Source organism: Arachis hypogaea, chromosome 13 (assembly GCF_003086295.3).
Source record: "Arachis hypogaea cultivar Tifrunner chromosome 13, arahy.Tifrunner.gnm2.J5K5, whole genome shotgun sequence".
Classification (NCBI taxonomy): domain Eukaryota; kingdom Viridiplantae; phylum Streptophyta; class Magnoliopsida; order Fabales; family Fabaceae; genus Arachis; species Arachis hypogaea.
Window position 1 is genome coordinate 27,229,601 of NC_092048.1, and position 14,924 is coordinate 27,244,524.

Consider the following 14,924-nt stretch of genomic DNA (forward strand, 5'->3'; position numbering starts at 1 on the left):
TCCTCCTCCTATTCCTCCTTCTTTTTTCATTGGAATTTCTTCTCCTCCTTCCTTTTCCTCCTTTCCTCCATCATCAGTTATCTCGTTGTTGAATAATTCAAGTTCAGATTGTCAATTGAACTAGAACGAAATTGATTATTATTTTGAATCCAATCAAGTGGCTAAGGTGTGGTTCGATTCAAGTTAATATTTTCGTTAGTAGTTTATGATTCTGTAGGAAAATAATATTTTTGTTTGTGAAAATTGTTGTTCATCGTTGATGGTTTGAATTGAATGTAATGTAAAAGTTCTGCATTAGAAGAAATATTTTTCTGTATTTGCAGCAAATTTGGGTGTAACACGAAGATATTTAGGTGTAACACAAAGATATTTGAGTGTATTATTTAAGAATTTTTGTGTATGTGTGCTGATAAGTTCTGCATAATTCAAAACTCTTCTTCTCCCTCCTCCTTATCTTCTGCTGCTTCTTCTTCTTTTTTTTCATCATCATCATCATCTTTTTTTTTTCTTATTCATATTTTTTTCTTGTTTTATCTTCTCAAGTTTTTTCTTATTTTACTCTCTTAAAAAGAATGAAAACAAAAAAAAATCAAACAGAGAAGAAGAAACACATAATGGTACAAAATTACTTGGAAGATGATGAACTTACATCCATTCAACTAAAAGAAAGAAAGAAATAAGGAAAAAAAGAAGAAAAAAATGCAGCATTAGAGGAAATATTTTTCTGTATTTGCAGCAAATTTGGGTGCAACACGATGATATTTAGGTATAACACGAAGATTTTTGAGTGTATCGTTTAAAAATTTTCGGTGTATATGTGCTGATAAGTTCTGCATAATTCAAAACCTTTCGTCTTCCTCTTTCTCCTCCTCATCTTCTGTTACTGCTTCTTCTTTTTTCATCATTATCACCATCTTCTTCTTCTTTTTTTCTTATTCATCTTTTTCTTTTTGTTTTACCTTCTCAAGTTTCTTCTTGTTTTACTCTCTTAACAAGATAAAAATAAAAAAATCAAGCAAAGAAGAACAAGAAACACATAATGCTGCAAAATTACTTGAAAGATGATGAACTTACATCCATTCAACTAAAAAAAGAAGAAAATGTAGCATTAGAGAAAATATTTTTCTGTATTTGCAGAAAATTTGGGTGTAACACAAAAATATTTGGGTGTAATACAAAAATATTTGAGTGTATTGTTTAAGAATTTTTGGTGTATGTGTACTAATAAGTTCTGCATAATTCAAAACTCTCTCTTCCTCCTTTTCATCTTTTGTTGCTTCTTCTTTTTCATCTTCTTATTTCCTATTCTCATAATTCTTTTTGGGAGGAAAAAATAAAACAAAAAAAAAAATACATAATGTTGCAAAATCAATAGAAAGAAGAGGAGGAAAAAAATGCAACAACAACATAATAAAAAAATAACGATGAAGATGAAACACGCGAAGAAAAAGGAAGAGAAATGCAAAGAAGAAGAAGAAGAAGAAGGAGGAGGAGGAGGAAGAGGAGGAGGAGCAACGCGGGATACAAAGAGAAACAACGTGATTTCAAACGTGTGTTATGTAAGTAAATTTTGTTGGGTTAAGATTAACTTATATAATTTGTATGCCAAAAAGATTTGTATATATAGTAATACTCTAAATTAAATCAAAACAAATCAAGTTTGTAATTAATAAATCTAAATTCTTAATGTTGTCATTGTTCACATTAAACAATTGGACATTGATGCAGTGTAATATACATTACATTGATTTTTATTTTTAGAACTATTTTTATCCTAATTGACTCTAGTTAAATGGACCACTAATTAATCTTCTAGACTTTCTCTAAATAAATAGTTAATAGCAAAATCCTAGACAACTAGTAAACAGCACCTAAAGAAATCATACCTAAAGAAACCATAGCAACACAAAATCAGAAACTTAAATACATCATTAAATAACGTAGAAACTTAATACTCTTCCCATGGACCCTTTCTTACTCATACCCCTATCCACCCAAGCCTCAAAACATTTCTTAAAGGAACTCCGTCAAAGAAAAGGTAGTGTACCGTTTCCAATTCACTCATACAAGCACACACTTTGCATTCAAACTCCACAAAAACATATTTTCACAATAGTTTTTTTTTTTTTTTTATCAAAGATAGGAGACTCGAACCCGTAACTTTTTAATTGAGTATGGGGAGACTATGCCATTTGAGCTATTACTCATTGGCACACAATAGCTTTTAATAATAGAATCAATCAAATAAATATATTTGTGTTAAATTAAATCAGGACAAATCAAATCAAATAAATGTAAAATCTAAAAAACAATTTGCAATTAATAAATCTAAATCTTTAATTCTATAGTTGTTCACATTAAACAAGTGCTTAGTTTATAAAACCTTAGTGCATATATTATACAATACATTGGTCTTTTCTTCTTCTATTTTTCTTACGTGATCAACAATCATACCTTTGAACTATCTTTTTTTTCAACTTCTAAGAATTTAACAGAGTTGCTTTCCAAGGTTAAGTTAGAAATAGCACGACCATATATACAAGAATGACGAGGGTCGATGACGAACAAGAATGACTATAAAAATGACCGAGAGTTTTTTCTGATGACACCGTCCATGGTTGTTGGTTTTCCGCCATTTTATCGCGCGCTGCTCAACCAAGGTTTGTGTAACAGCTGCGCTTCTAGAGCCTAGTCCCAACAGCTCGGTTGTGATCAGGCAAGTGTGGGCTGCCTCCGAGTTCCGAATCATAAGCAGCCTGATTGACAAATATCTATTTGTCTCCATTGACACTGAATCTCCAGCGTAGTCATCCATCCCCCACCAAGATTGTCCGAGAGGAAACTTACCAAGTCATGAAGGCCAACGTGGACGCGCTCAAAATTATTCAGCTTGAACTCACTCGCTCAGAAGAGCACGGCAACCTCCCTCACATAGGAACCAACAACAAAACTCACTACATCTGGAGTTCAATTTCAGAGACTTCAACCTCATACGTGACATTCACGCAAAGGACTCTGTGGCACTCTTATGCAGCCAGGGCATCGACTTTGCACGCAATGCAGTGGCCAGAGTTTCTTCAGTGCATTTTGCGAAGTTGGCAGCAGCATCCGGGCTGCTGTTCAACAAAGCACTGACAATGGTCACATTCCATGGTGCTTATGATATTGGATATTTGGTGAAGATTCTGACATGGGGGTGTTCTTCGACGCGCTTGGAGGAGTTCTTGGAGATTGTGAAGGAGCTGTTTGGGGGAAATGCTTATGATGTGAAGCATGTGATGAGGTTCTGCAATGGCCTTTATGGTGGTTTGGAAAAGGTGGCTGACACACTTCAACTGGACCGAGTTGCTGGGAAGTGTCATCAGGCTGCTGCCACACCTTTCACAAGATTAGAGAAACTTATTTTTTGGTTAATGATGATGGGTTTAGGGAATATGTTAATGTATTTTTTGGGTTAGAAATTGCAGAAGCTTAATACTTTCTATGAATTACAACGTAGCATCAAGTGGTTATTTTTTGGATATGACCGTTATTTTATAACACTTGAATTGGTTGTTTTATTATTCTGTCTATGACTCTCACAGTGATCAAGTTTGTATTTGAGTTTAGACACAACTTTCAATAGACTTTCATTATTATTTTCTTTTGAAGATTTAGCAAACATATTAAGATCTTATTATTGGGTTCATCATCTTACTGAGAGTCACTAAGGAGGCGCAGTATTACAGCAAATTCTTTATGGTGAAAACATTTTTCTGTATTGTTGTAGGGCATATATTCACACAATATAAATGAACACAATAAACATACTATCTATTATCTAAAGCAATTTTAACTTAATAAATATTAATTAAATATTTTCTGAATACAGTATTACACATGAACAAATTAAAACATCCAAAAGAAAATTTCATGAGATGACGGCAAGCTACCAAAATTGTTATTTAGCACTACAGGCTCAACCAAACAAAATTTTTCTTACAATAATGAAGAGTCCTAATTTCTAACTATTTTATACAACACTGAGCAATATGATCTTCTTTGCTATATACAAAATGAATTGTGACTTATGTAAAATATATCAATAAAGAAAAAGGACAATCATAAATTCTAGTTACATACAAATATGAATAGGTCTTAAGTTTTATTCCGTAATTGCTTCAATAAACCCTCCATTGATTCAATCTTTTGACTGAGTTCTTTAGCAATGGTAAGTTGCTGCCCAGAGGACTCTGAAATACCAAAATCACTGATTAAGGCATTGATCTTTTCCTGTGAATCTGCAACTGCTTCCTCGAGCAAAGTTAATGTCGGTTCCATCGTTGATTTGTGCAAGCTTTTGCTTACCAGCTTCGGTGATGGACAAAATCCTCTATTGTGGACACTATCATCTCTGCTATGCTTAGGAGAGAAAATCTTGTCAATGCCTTCACTTCCTGCATGCCATCACAAAGTTACTAAAGAAAGATAATGGAAAACGTACGAGTTTCATAAAAAGACTGTAATATTAAAAGATAGCCCATGTTCTATAATGTGCTCAAAGTTACAGTTTACTAGGCCCACAATTAGTGTTTGTTTCAAATTCTGAAAAAAAAAAATGATTTTACAACTTAAATTTGTTATCCAACTGAAAAAGCTAAAATATGATTTTCTTAGACATACATTATCAGGTTTCTGCCAAAAATCTGGAACTGAGATTGTTTTGAGATTTAGATTATTTTTTAAAAAAAAACTATACAGATATATCAAAAGTGAATTATATTGCTTTAAAAATTCAAATCCAAACACACCAAAGTTTCCGATCTAGGAGAAACCTGCCGAGTAGCTAGCACAAATATAGTTCAAATTTCACCATGTGCACAAGTTCAATAAAAACAATCTCTTTCTAGTAAATCAAATATGATTGCCAGCAGAAGTTAGATCACTTTAACAACCACATAATCGAGATACCTTGGTTTTGACTTTTGAGTCAATTTTCGGTTGTTTTCCTAAAGAATAAAGAATTTTAAGCTACTCTTCTTAAAACATTATTTTCTTTTATTAGAAAAACGAATATATCATATAATATCTTCATTTCTCTAGAATATCAAATATCTTGGTATTAGTTTTGGTATTATCTTTTATTGCGAGATCATTTCCTTATGTATGATTAGGGTTTTGCTACTATTATATAGAATTACTGTACCGTTGTAACACAACACAACATAATCATATTAGTGTATTTAATATTATTTCGTAGTCTTTATTCTCTTCCTCTCTCCTTCTCTGTTTGAAACCCTCAATGTCAACATCTTTGATCCATACACTAAGCCTCACTAAAATCCATTGTCAATCAAGAATGCTACAGTCAACATCTTAAATGCATCTTTTTCCCTTCATAGCTTTCCTAAAGATGAAACATTTATGTAGCAACGAATGATCGCCACTATAACTTAATAAGGATTTATTATTAAATAAAAGCATATATAAGTGAGAAAATTTGGCACCTACCTAAGTTGCCTAGTTGATCCATTACAGAATGGCCGACCGAACCTTCGAGCTTAAGCACTCTTAGAATTCCAGCTGCTATCCGGCCCATGGAATCAACTTCAGATTTGCACAGAAAAGTAAGGTGTTGAGCCTCATCACTGGTTAAAACCACCTCTATCTGCATAGTAAAATCTTAATCACACAATGATAATAAAGAGAGAGACAATGAGGTTATGATTAAATATGGAATTCCCATTACCGGTTGCTTAACAGTGAACTTTAGATTTTCCACTTCCCAATTAGCCATTTCAACTTCAACATTATCCTCACTTGATACCAAATCCAGCTGAAGACAAATTCCTGTAGCAGTGCCGTTAACTTCTTTAGCACCATTTGCAATTGATTTTGACAAATGAATCTCTTTCGGTCTCTGCGGCTTCATGATCTGCAGCCCTTGGATTCCAACCTGTAAGAGGTACGACAGAACACACCTTAATAACAGGAAAGACAACGACAAATTGCACAGCGATATCATCAATTAGTATCTGAGTTTCAGTTTATTTTTAAGACTTCCAGTGCAAGTAAACAATTGTTGACAACCCTATCAACACAGCCACCACTAAACCTTATCTCAGTGTGTTAAGCTCGATTGCATGGACTACGCTAGTGTCTTCTTATGGACCATGTCTCATCGTAAAAATCTAAATTCATCTAAATGCTTTTTCATGTAGGTGTGCTTGGTCTCCCCTATCTTTCACTATTAAGCTACCCTCAGCCTAATCTAATCTACTTACTAGAACTTCCACTAACCCAACTTTTTCTCATGTCTAGCGGTGCCATAAATTTTTTCTCTTTAAACTTGAGTGGTAGATTTTTATCACAAATAACACTCATAGCATCACTCAGCTTCTTCCATTTCACTTTAATTTCCCATGTTGTGCTTTATTGCAAACCTCTACACTGCTAATTCCAGGACAGAAGACTTAGGAAATCAATAACTAGTGTCAAAATGTTATTGAATCTTATTGACATGGATTGATGATTTAAGTCATAGTTAAAATAATAATTTCCAAATTGATTTTTGACAAGAGTATGTCACACAGAATAAACAAAAATTGCAGCCACTGACTCGACATCCAAGCAGCCATAGATTGAATTTAGTACTCCGTTATATTATAATTTTAGTATACCAAGGGCACAAATTCAATTTAGAAATAAACTAGCCAAGTTTCTCAATGTTATTTATGCAAGACTAATTAAATCATTAACTGCAGCGTGGAAAATCTATCTGGATATGCTGTCGGATAAGATGAATTGAAAAAAAAAATACTATATTCTTCAAAGCATCAAGAAATCCTTAATTCCAAAGAGTGGTGCTGCGACTTATAGATAAATAGCACTAAATATTGAAGAAGAAATAATTGTGTCCTTACTGTAACCCGTTCCACAGGATACTGTTGTTTTCTACGTGCTGGCGCTTTTTCACCCAGAACATTCTTTGGGCTGCTTCTTGTAATTACTTGCAAACTTTGGAAAGTTGTGTGCCAACACCTCTCTTCTCTACTTACATTTTCTGGGCTAGATATCCACCACCTTTCAGCCATCTCTTGTGCCCCTTCAAGAGCAAATAACCAGTCTCTCAATTCTATGGTTATATCCACATTATCTGGCTTCTTCAATTTTGGAAAACTGGTTTCTTTCCCTTTGCTCAAACTTCCTGGCATATAATTGACTAATAAGCAAACAATTTATAAAAACAAACACAGAACATGAACAAAGAAGAAATCACAACATATAGCAAATATATTGGCTATGAAAAATAAGGTAACACTGTTCATACCATCTTCTGAATTATCAACATCGGGAGGCGTTGTCTTGAAAATTGTTGCCAATGGTCCTGCCTGTAACTTTTCTAAGCCTTTACAAAGACCCTTCCCAGGACCACCATCAGGACCAAGTATTCCAAATTGATGTAGGAGGACTTCAGCATAGTTCATTCCCCCACCAAGACGAATACCAGATACAGAAGCTGAGCCATTCAAACAATGAGACTCTCTATCTTGTTCCCCCAATGGTATGACATGCACCATGTTTACATCCAGAAAAGGGATTGAAGGAGCATTTCTGTTCAATAGATGGTTCCTCTTGTTATGTATCCAGAATACAGTTCTCAGTTGACAGTCTCCACTGCTTGAAGGAATATTTTCTCCAGAACTTAAGAATGAGCCATTCTCTCCTGCTATGTGCTTCTCAGCATCCACGCAATCTATCTGAACACTCTCCCAGCGTGAGGTGGACGAAATAACAATAACACCACCAAAGGTTCTATGAGTGGCACTAATTAACAAATCATTTCCAACAAACTGCACTAGAGGCATTCCCTCGACATTCAATGGTGAAGACTCAAGAAATCGAAGTTGAAGGTCTTTAACTGCTAAACTTACAGCACTGTCACTAGGAGTTATGTCCATTAACTTTTCGCTAGAAGATTTGTTCTTAACCCCCTCCAATTGTTTCCTTTTTCCAGCCACTGCTATTTTCTCACTAACTCTCCCAAAATACACGTAAAGATCCAAGATAAAAAATAATTGTTCAACAGAACTATTGGACAGAAACTGTTCACAAGCAACACCAACTCTCACAATACCTCCTGGAGGAGGAACCTTTAACAATGGACTGCCATCGGCAGTTGTCATAGCTACTTCAATCCAAGCACCTTTCAGAACAACACATCTCCATAGTCCTGTGGTCCATCCAAGAGAATTTTGACGTGCAGGTGGGCCAGTACATGCTTCCAGAGATAAAGTAATCTGGGCTGCTCTGGCACTCCACTTTCTCTGGCTAGCATCAATTGGTTGACCTTCCCAAAGACAGAAACAAGCAGGATCCTTATCCAGTTTAAGCATTCTTAGTTTCATTGATGGTGAATCTATATATGAAAAGTCTTCAATATGAAGCCTTGCACCAGCAAAGGAGGTTTGGACTACATTATCTGTGTTGCTTTTAGAAATATCCAACTGGGCCTTGTCCAGAGGAACCATAATATCCAGTCCACTGAGAGTGAAGAAAAGAGAGTTTATTGAGGAATCTGGTAAAATATCACCAGAATTGACAACAATTCTATCAGCTAAGAAAGAAGATATTCTAAGGCAAGCTTCTTCCTGAAGATGAATCTGGAAAATAAAGAAAGATCAATAAAGAACATAATCTACGACCGTAGCAAATATATAGGCATAGCAGGCAAGTTACTTGTTGAAATAAATTACACATACCATAAGAGGCTGACAGTCAATAACTGTTTGAGAAGCAAAAACTGGTGGAAGTGGAGAAGGCACAATCTGAAGGGAATGAAGGCAGATTAGAGGAGTTCCCTCAATCAATTGCCACTGCTGTTCTCCAAGTGGATATATTGGAGGGCAAAAGCTTCTAGCTGCAGGAGGGAGAAAATGGGATTGAATAAATTTAATCAAGCAAGGAATGGCTGAGTTCAGGCATCATTTGTAACAGGCACAATGGTGTCACTTGATCCTTGTAGTAATCCTCATTTAGTAGGACAAGACTTTGTTGTTGTTGTTGTTATCATTAATGTGAAGCTATGTAATATTAAATAAATGTAATGCTATCATTGTCTAACTTTTTCATTAAATTCACAACACATTACTGGACAACACCGAAACAAAATTATCCTTATCAGCATTGCAAAATTAAGTTAATAAAGCATTACCGAATTCTGGCACATGAAAAGACTCTCTTTTAACAGAATGCATAGATGGCTGCACTAACGTACATGGCGGGTGTGAAAACTTGTCACTGCATTTCAAGAAACATATACAATTTAGTAACAGTGAAAACTATTTCAACAGTCAGCATGGAAAAATGAAACCATCATTATGACTATAGCAGACTAAAACAACCAAGTAGGGCACATTGCTAATAGTTTGATTTCTTGTTTCCCATTCTGAATGAAATTATTTGCTCAAGAGCCAACCAAATATATCTAACAACAAAAGTTATAGGTGCCACACAGGCCACCACCCATTCCCAATATTTTTCACATTCACTAAAATGTTTTTCCTTTTCTTTTTCATTTCTTTCCTTGTTAAAGGAAGAAATATTAATGTTAGGGGAGAAGGATAATGCAAACAAGGTGGAGGACAAGAGATCCTCAATACAAAGATTAGCTTGACAATATTCATTAGAACAATAAAAACTTTCCAACCTCTCCAAGATGCACCAAGTAGAAGCAAGACACCAACCCTGTCCCAGATGGCTTAAAGATATTTTTAATATCTATAAGTCATTGTGATCTTTGTCCCTCAACCTTTTCTTTCTTTGGGTCTGAGTTTTGTTCCAGCATTATGTTTTTGGTCTCTATTATTAGGCCAGCACTATTAAGTGGTGATGTTATAAAATCCAAAAGAAGGTTTACAAGGACCGAAGAAAAAACTTCCAATATATGTAAGGACTAATATTGGACTTGCAATGATCAAAGTTTAGAACAGCAGGACTAAGAACCAAATATTGGAAAAACGTGGTAACAAACACCAAGAAATTTATTTTGAGGGACTAAAACCAAAACACCCTATTTTAATTTAAACCCTTTTAGATTAGTTTGTATATAGTTTCCACTTGACTTAAAGTCCTATTAACACTGATAAACAATGTGAAAGACCCTTGAGCAAAACAAGTTTAGTTAATTACTTAATCCTTTCAATAGTTATTCGGGCAGAGCATATAACACAAACCTTAAAAATAGACCTGCAATGGTAATCCTGGTCAAACTACTGTCATTTTCTCCCTCCGAAAGACTTGCCTGCAAGGAAAATATATAAACAATTAATTGTTCCCCAAGGGATGCCAGAAAAACTATGGCACATCAAAGGACCAATAGACATGGCAACTTGCCAATGCATAGAGAACTAGATAAACATTTTTTCATTAATGTATTTCTAATCAGCAAATGCTGAATAAGATCATCCAAGATAAACATGCAAGACAACTATGCCCTAAGGTATTAACCATGGTTACCTCCTATCTTGTTGTCAAAGGCCTCATGAACATCACTATACCTCTTGTAAAGAAGGCATTCTTCTAGAGTCAGCTTGCTTTTCAAATATGAAGGCAACGGTTTATGTTTATGTACCACTAGATCAACAAAAGTATTGTAATCATAACTCACAAAATGATTCAACGGTGGATACACCCTTACATTCTCCTTTTAGAGGAACTTTTTCTAGTTGATTATATTGTACCTACTAGATATAAGAGTAATGTAGCATCGATTATGAAGAATAATGTCAGAATATCTCAGAATAAATTCAATATATCCTGCATATTTAATGTACCTTAAAATGATCTTCAGAATATAATATGGAATGTCATTAAGGAAGGATTTTGTTATTTGTCATTTGCCAATTGTACTATGTTTATTACTTTAATTAGGGTTAGGAATTTTATTTTGCATGCAGATTTTAGCTTGCACTCATATTTTCGGTTTATTTTTGTTTTTACTTTTAAACACTTACATCATTCCATGCATGTTATAAATCCTCCTTTCCCTATACATATTCTATGGCATCAACAAGTGACGCAAACGATACCAGGAAGGGAAGAATGATTCGTAAATAAAGACACAAAAACGAATATAATCAAGGAAATTACCCGAGACAGAAAAAGGGACTGCATTAATAGTTCAAGCTGGAACTCTGCAAATTAATGGCAATTGTATGATCATTTTGTATGCCATGTATATGCATAAACTATTAGCTCTAGGATATTTGATCCTGAGTAAAGGAGATTAAAATCAAATAATGTAAAAGGTTGCAGATATACCAGAATCTTTGATGCAAATAAATATGTGGTCCACAACAACTGAGACAAGAGAGCGCCCAGCAGCTTCAGTAGATCTCTGTCATGATTCAAATTCAAAGACGACTCAAAAAGCTAGAATAATAGAAGAGCTTTGTCCAACAACAAGCTTCTGAAAACTGATTTTCTCAAAGGTAGGAAAAGTTAAGGCAATTGAAACCTTCTGGGCCTTCAAATTTACATCTCCCCTGTTTAGACAGACAGATAATCCTGTCATAAAGCGGAGAAGTGCACGAAGTCCTGCACACATAATATATTAACTTCATACATCATCTGTGCCACTTGTATCGATTCAATGTGGACACATGTAAAAAGTGTCCTTTTAATTACCTGGCTCACTTAATGCAGGGCAAAGGGCTTCTGTAATGTGCAACTGAACCTCAAGCCCAAGTGGACTGTTGGAGACTGTTCTCTGAATTGTGATCTGGGAAATAGCAAGCACAGTCACATTTCATGAGTCAGGAATCTTAAACTTTTAGAAGAAAGTAGATTATAATAAAGTTGATTAGAGGAACTATACATATGCTTCTCCTGATATTCCTTCTAAAAAACGCTCCCCTCCAAAGAATACTCGTTTTGCACCATCATCATCTCTCATGTTTGCTCGCTCTTGAGAGCGGCCTAAAGTATCATCCGTGAACATGTCAGGATGAGGCAAAAGATCAATAGACAAAGATTCCCACTCCAGTTTCTGAAGATAGGGAGGGGGGCGGATAAGAATTATTATACATAGTGAGAAATACCAATGAATGTATAGAGATGATATAGAATATCAATATTTAGAAGGTAATGTATCCCAATATCGGTCATACACACATAAGATATAAAATGAAAGGCGTAATGCAGTACTTTGAATACATATATATACTTCGTATTACTTGAGAACTCCCTTGCCGCCTTAAGATTTACAACCTGATAATGCAAACGGACAAAAAAATCTTCAATAATATTTATACCAAGGGTCCCAAATTAATTGTAAGCACGAGCCGAAGCATAATTACCTCCCAGCTTTCATTTGTTGTATACAGCAACAAATTGCGTATGGTGACAGATGCCATAGGAGGTGCCCTACAGCCAGAGATATAGGGATACTTATGGATAAGTTTCGGATAAATTTATAACATAGTTTTTCGGTCAAAGAGGACGAACAGTCCATCAGGTTTATCTGTAAAGCTACCCTATAAAAACATGCACTATCATTAAACTCTATTGCAATGAATGCAGACCAAATACTGCACTAATGACCAAACCCAGCAAAGAAGATATAAATATTGATTTCAATTCAATTTATCGATACATGACAATGACTGCAGAGCATAAATAAACTAAAGTAGATAAACAATTCAGAATACTGGTAAGAAGAACTTACCATGCTGCTCCCCCTTGGGGACGGGCACCCCCATGAGTTTCAAGTAATAAATTAACTGTTTGAATTTGTATAGTCATTCCATCTGAAATCTGATGGAAGTCCACAGTCAGCGGCAATGAGGAACATTCAAATTGAACATGCACATCAGACAAATTATTTCTATTTGCAGCAAACTATTAATCCATATCCTAAACTAGTATCTCTTCATAGATCTTTATATTCATGCTGCATAAGAATCTCTCAACAATCAATAGCAACAACGTTAAAGTTGAAAGGATGGAGAAAGATAGAAAAATGTGGAGTCCAGCTAAGGCATGAAGTGAATCAATTCAAATCTCCCAACTCTGTTAAACAATAGTTTTCTGTCTTCATTTCCATTTTCAATTGTGTACATCCATTGTAAAGTTTAACAACTACAAGCATCAGATAACTAGTAAAATACACATGGTAGATGTTACTCAGCCACACATAACAACATAATCTTAGTAGTAATAGTGTCAAACCTTATCAGCAAAACCATAACCACTACCCTTTGAAGAGGCACTTGATGGCGTGATGCTGCATACAATAGTATAAAAGACTTACTAGCTAAAGAGAACAACAAGATTTCTCAGACACTTTCAGCAAGATAAGAATTTTCACTACCTAGCATGATTCTCGGGCGGCCTTTCATAATCAGAATTCTCCTTTAGAACCAAATCCAACCGATCAATTTGCACAAAAATTGGCTCTATCTGCACACTGCTCACTGACGGTAGCTAGAAAACTCGCACATTGAATTTAATCAAAACCATAAATTATATTACAACTACTTCTAATGAAGAAGCAAAATGTCAAAAAAGCTATATAAAATAAGCATAGAGGGTTAAAGAAGACATTGATATAAAAATTAGAAAGAGCTAATGATTGCTGAACTAAACAATCATAAAACATTGAGTTCCAAAATCTTCATTTTTCCAGTTTCCACCTATTTTACTAGTAACTCTCACGAACCAAAACAGCATAGCCTTAAAAAGAAAAAAAATATAGTGAGAGAGTGATAACACAAACCATAATCTCCAATTTGCCAACTTTGGCGGTGGTTACATTGAGTGCAGGTGGCAATCCAACGCTAGCATGCAATGCATCACCATTTATATCTGAACCATCATCATCATCATCATCATCATCATCATCATGGTTACTATTATTGTAATTAACACAAATTATACAAAATAAATTACAAAGTGGAAATACCTAAATTGGAGAGCTGAACAGTGCGACCCTGCAACTTGAACTGCTCTCTGGAGAAGGATTTGAGCCAATACTTGAGAGTGTACTCCAGAGCTCTCGCTAGGATCGACTCCATGCCTAGCTCCTCCCTTCGGATCCAGCTTCGGAATCACCCCCCGAACAAGAAGAAAAAATCTCGTGGAACGGTGGAAGAACCGAACCGTTATGTATATTAGATTAGATTTGCATTGGATTTTGGATTTACATTAAATCATGCAAATGGAGATTCATGTATTGAAATTATTATTATAATTATGGGAAAAGAAAAAAAAGGGGGAAAATATACTGGCTAACCGGGTTTCGATGTACATATTCGGGTCGGTGCTTTTTTTAATCTGGCTGTTTATTTTTAGAGAAAAGGACAAATAGATCCCTGACCTTTTGCTCTGTGGATATTTTTGTTCTTGATCATTGAAAAATATTTTTAAATTTTTGACCTTCACAGAATTTGGATAGATCAGTCCGACTGAGGCATTTTGACGAATCAGTCTCTGACGAAGGCATATGGACGGACGGACTGATCCGTCCAAATTTTATGAAGGTCAGAGACTTAAAAATATTTGTCAATGGTTAGAGACAAAAATGTCTGCGAGACAATAAATCAAAGACCTATTTATCTTTTTCTCTTATTTTTATTTTATTTTATTTAGTATTTTTTATTTTTTAATTTTAAGGTACAAAACTTGGAATTGTGAAAGATGGAATCGTGAAAAGGAAAAGGAGGAGGGTGGTGTGAACTGTGAGTCCGTGAAGCAAGCAAGATGTTACCGCAAAAACCACGTGCCGGAGAGTGTGCTGTCGGGGGCAAGAGATGGAGGCACGTGCGAACTGGGAGGTTGGGTTTAGTGGGAAACAAGAGGAGCCAGGTTTGTAGCTTTAATTTGGATCAGGAGCCGAGAGAACTGGGGTTTATCATGTAGGGGTGTGCGCGGATCGGATCGGATTG

The 14,924-nt window shown here is 35.2% G+C and overlaps 1 protein-coding gene across 7 annotated transcripts; it reads right to left on the reverse strand.

Moving 5' to 3' along the window:
- Positions 1-3,918: 3,918 nt before the first annotated feature.
- On the reverse strand, positions 3,919-14,298 carry LOC112737816 (uncharacterized). 7 transcript variants are annotated; one of them, XM_072211532.1, is made up of 20 exons: positions 13,943-14,298; positions 13,757-13,845; positions 13,352-13,464; positions 13,210-13,264; positions 12,707-12,795; positions 12,339-12,405; positions 12,196-12,249; positions 11,858-12,028; positions 11,668-11,761; positions 11,498-11,577; positions 11,302-11,377; positions 11,131-11,174; positions 10,215-10,282; positions 9,194-9,279; positions 8,742-8,899; positions 7,310-8,642; positions 6,903-7,186; positions 5,729-5,935; positions 5,491-5,647; positions 3,919-4,436 (listed from the first exon to the last, which is right to left on the reverse strand). In XM_072211532.1, the coding sequence occupies exons 1-20, from the start codon at positions 14,052-14,054 to the stop codon at positions 4,138-4,140; spliced, it is 3,636 nt and encodes a 1,211-aa protein (XP_072067633.1). In that variant the 5' UTR covers positions 14,055-14,298; the 3' UTR covers positions 3,919-4,137. The 7 variants fall into 7 exon arrangements, with proteins under 7 accessions (XP_072067633.1, XP_025643717.1, XP_025643718.1 ...); XM_025787932.3 differs by having other exon boundaries at positions 12,187-12,249; positions 13,943-14,275; XM_025787933.3 differs by having other exon boundaries at positions 11,858-11,958; positions 12,216-12,249; positions 13,943-14,232.
- Positions 14,299-14,924: the final 626 nt, after the last annotated feature.

Coding starts and splice junctions, on each gene's coding strand:
- LOC112737816 (XM_025787932.3), bottom strand. CDS start 14,054: ATGGAGTCGATCCTAGCGAGAGCTCTGGAGTACACTCTCAAGTATTGG. Junction 11,578..11,667: donor CCCTGCATTAAGTGAGCCAG/GTAATTAAAAGG, acceptor TTATGTGTGCAG/GACTTCGTGCACTTCTCCGC. Junction 8,900..9,193: donor TTTTCATGTGCCAGAATTCG/GTAATGCTTTAT, acceptor TCCCTCCTGCAG/CTAGAAGCTTTTGCCCTCCA.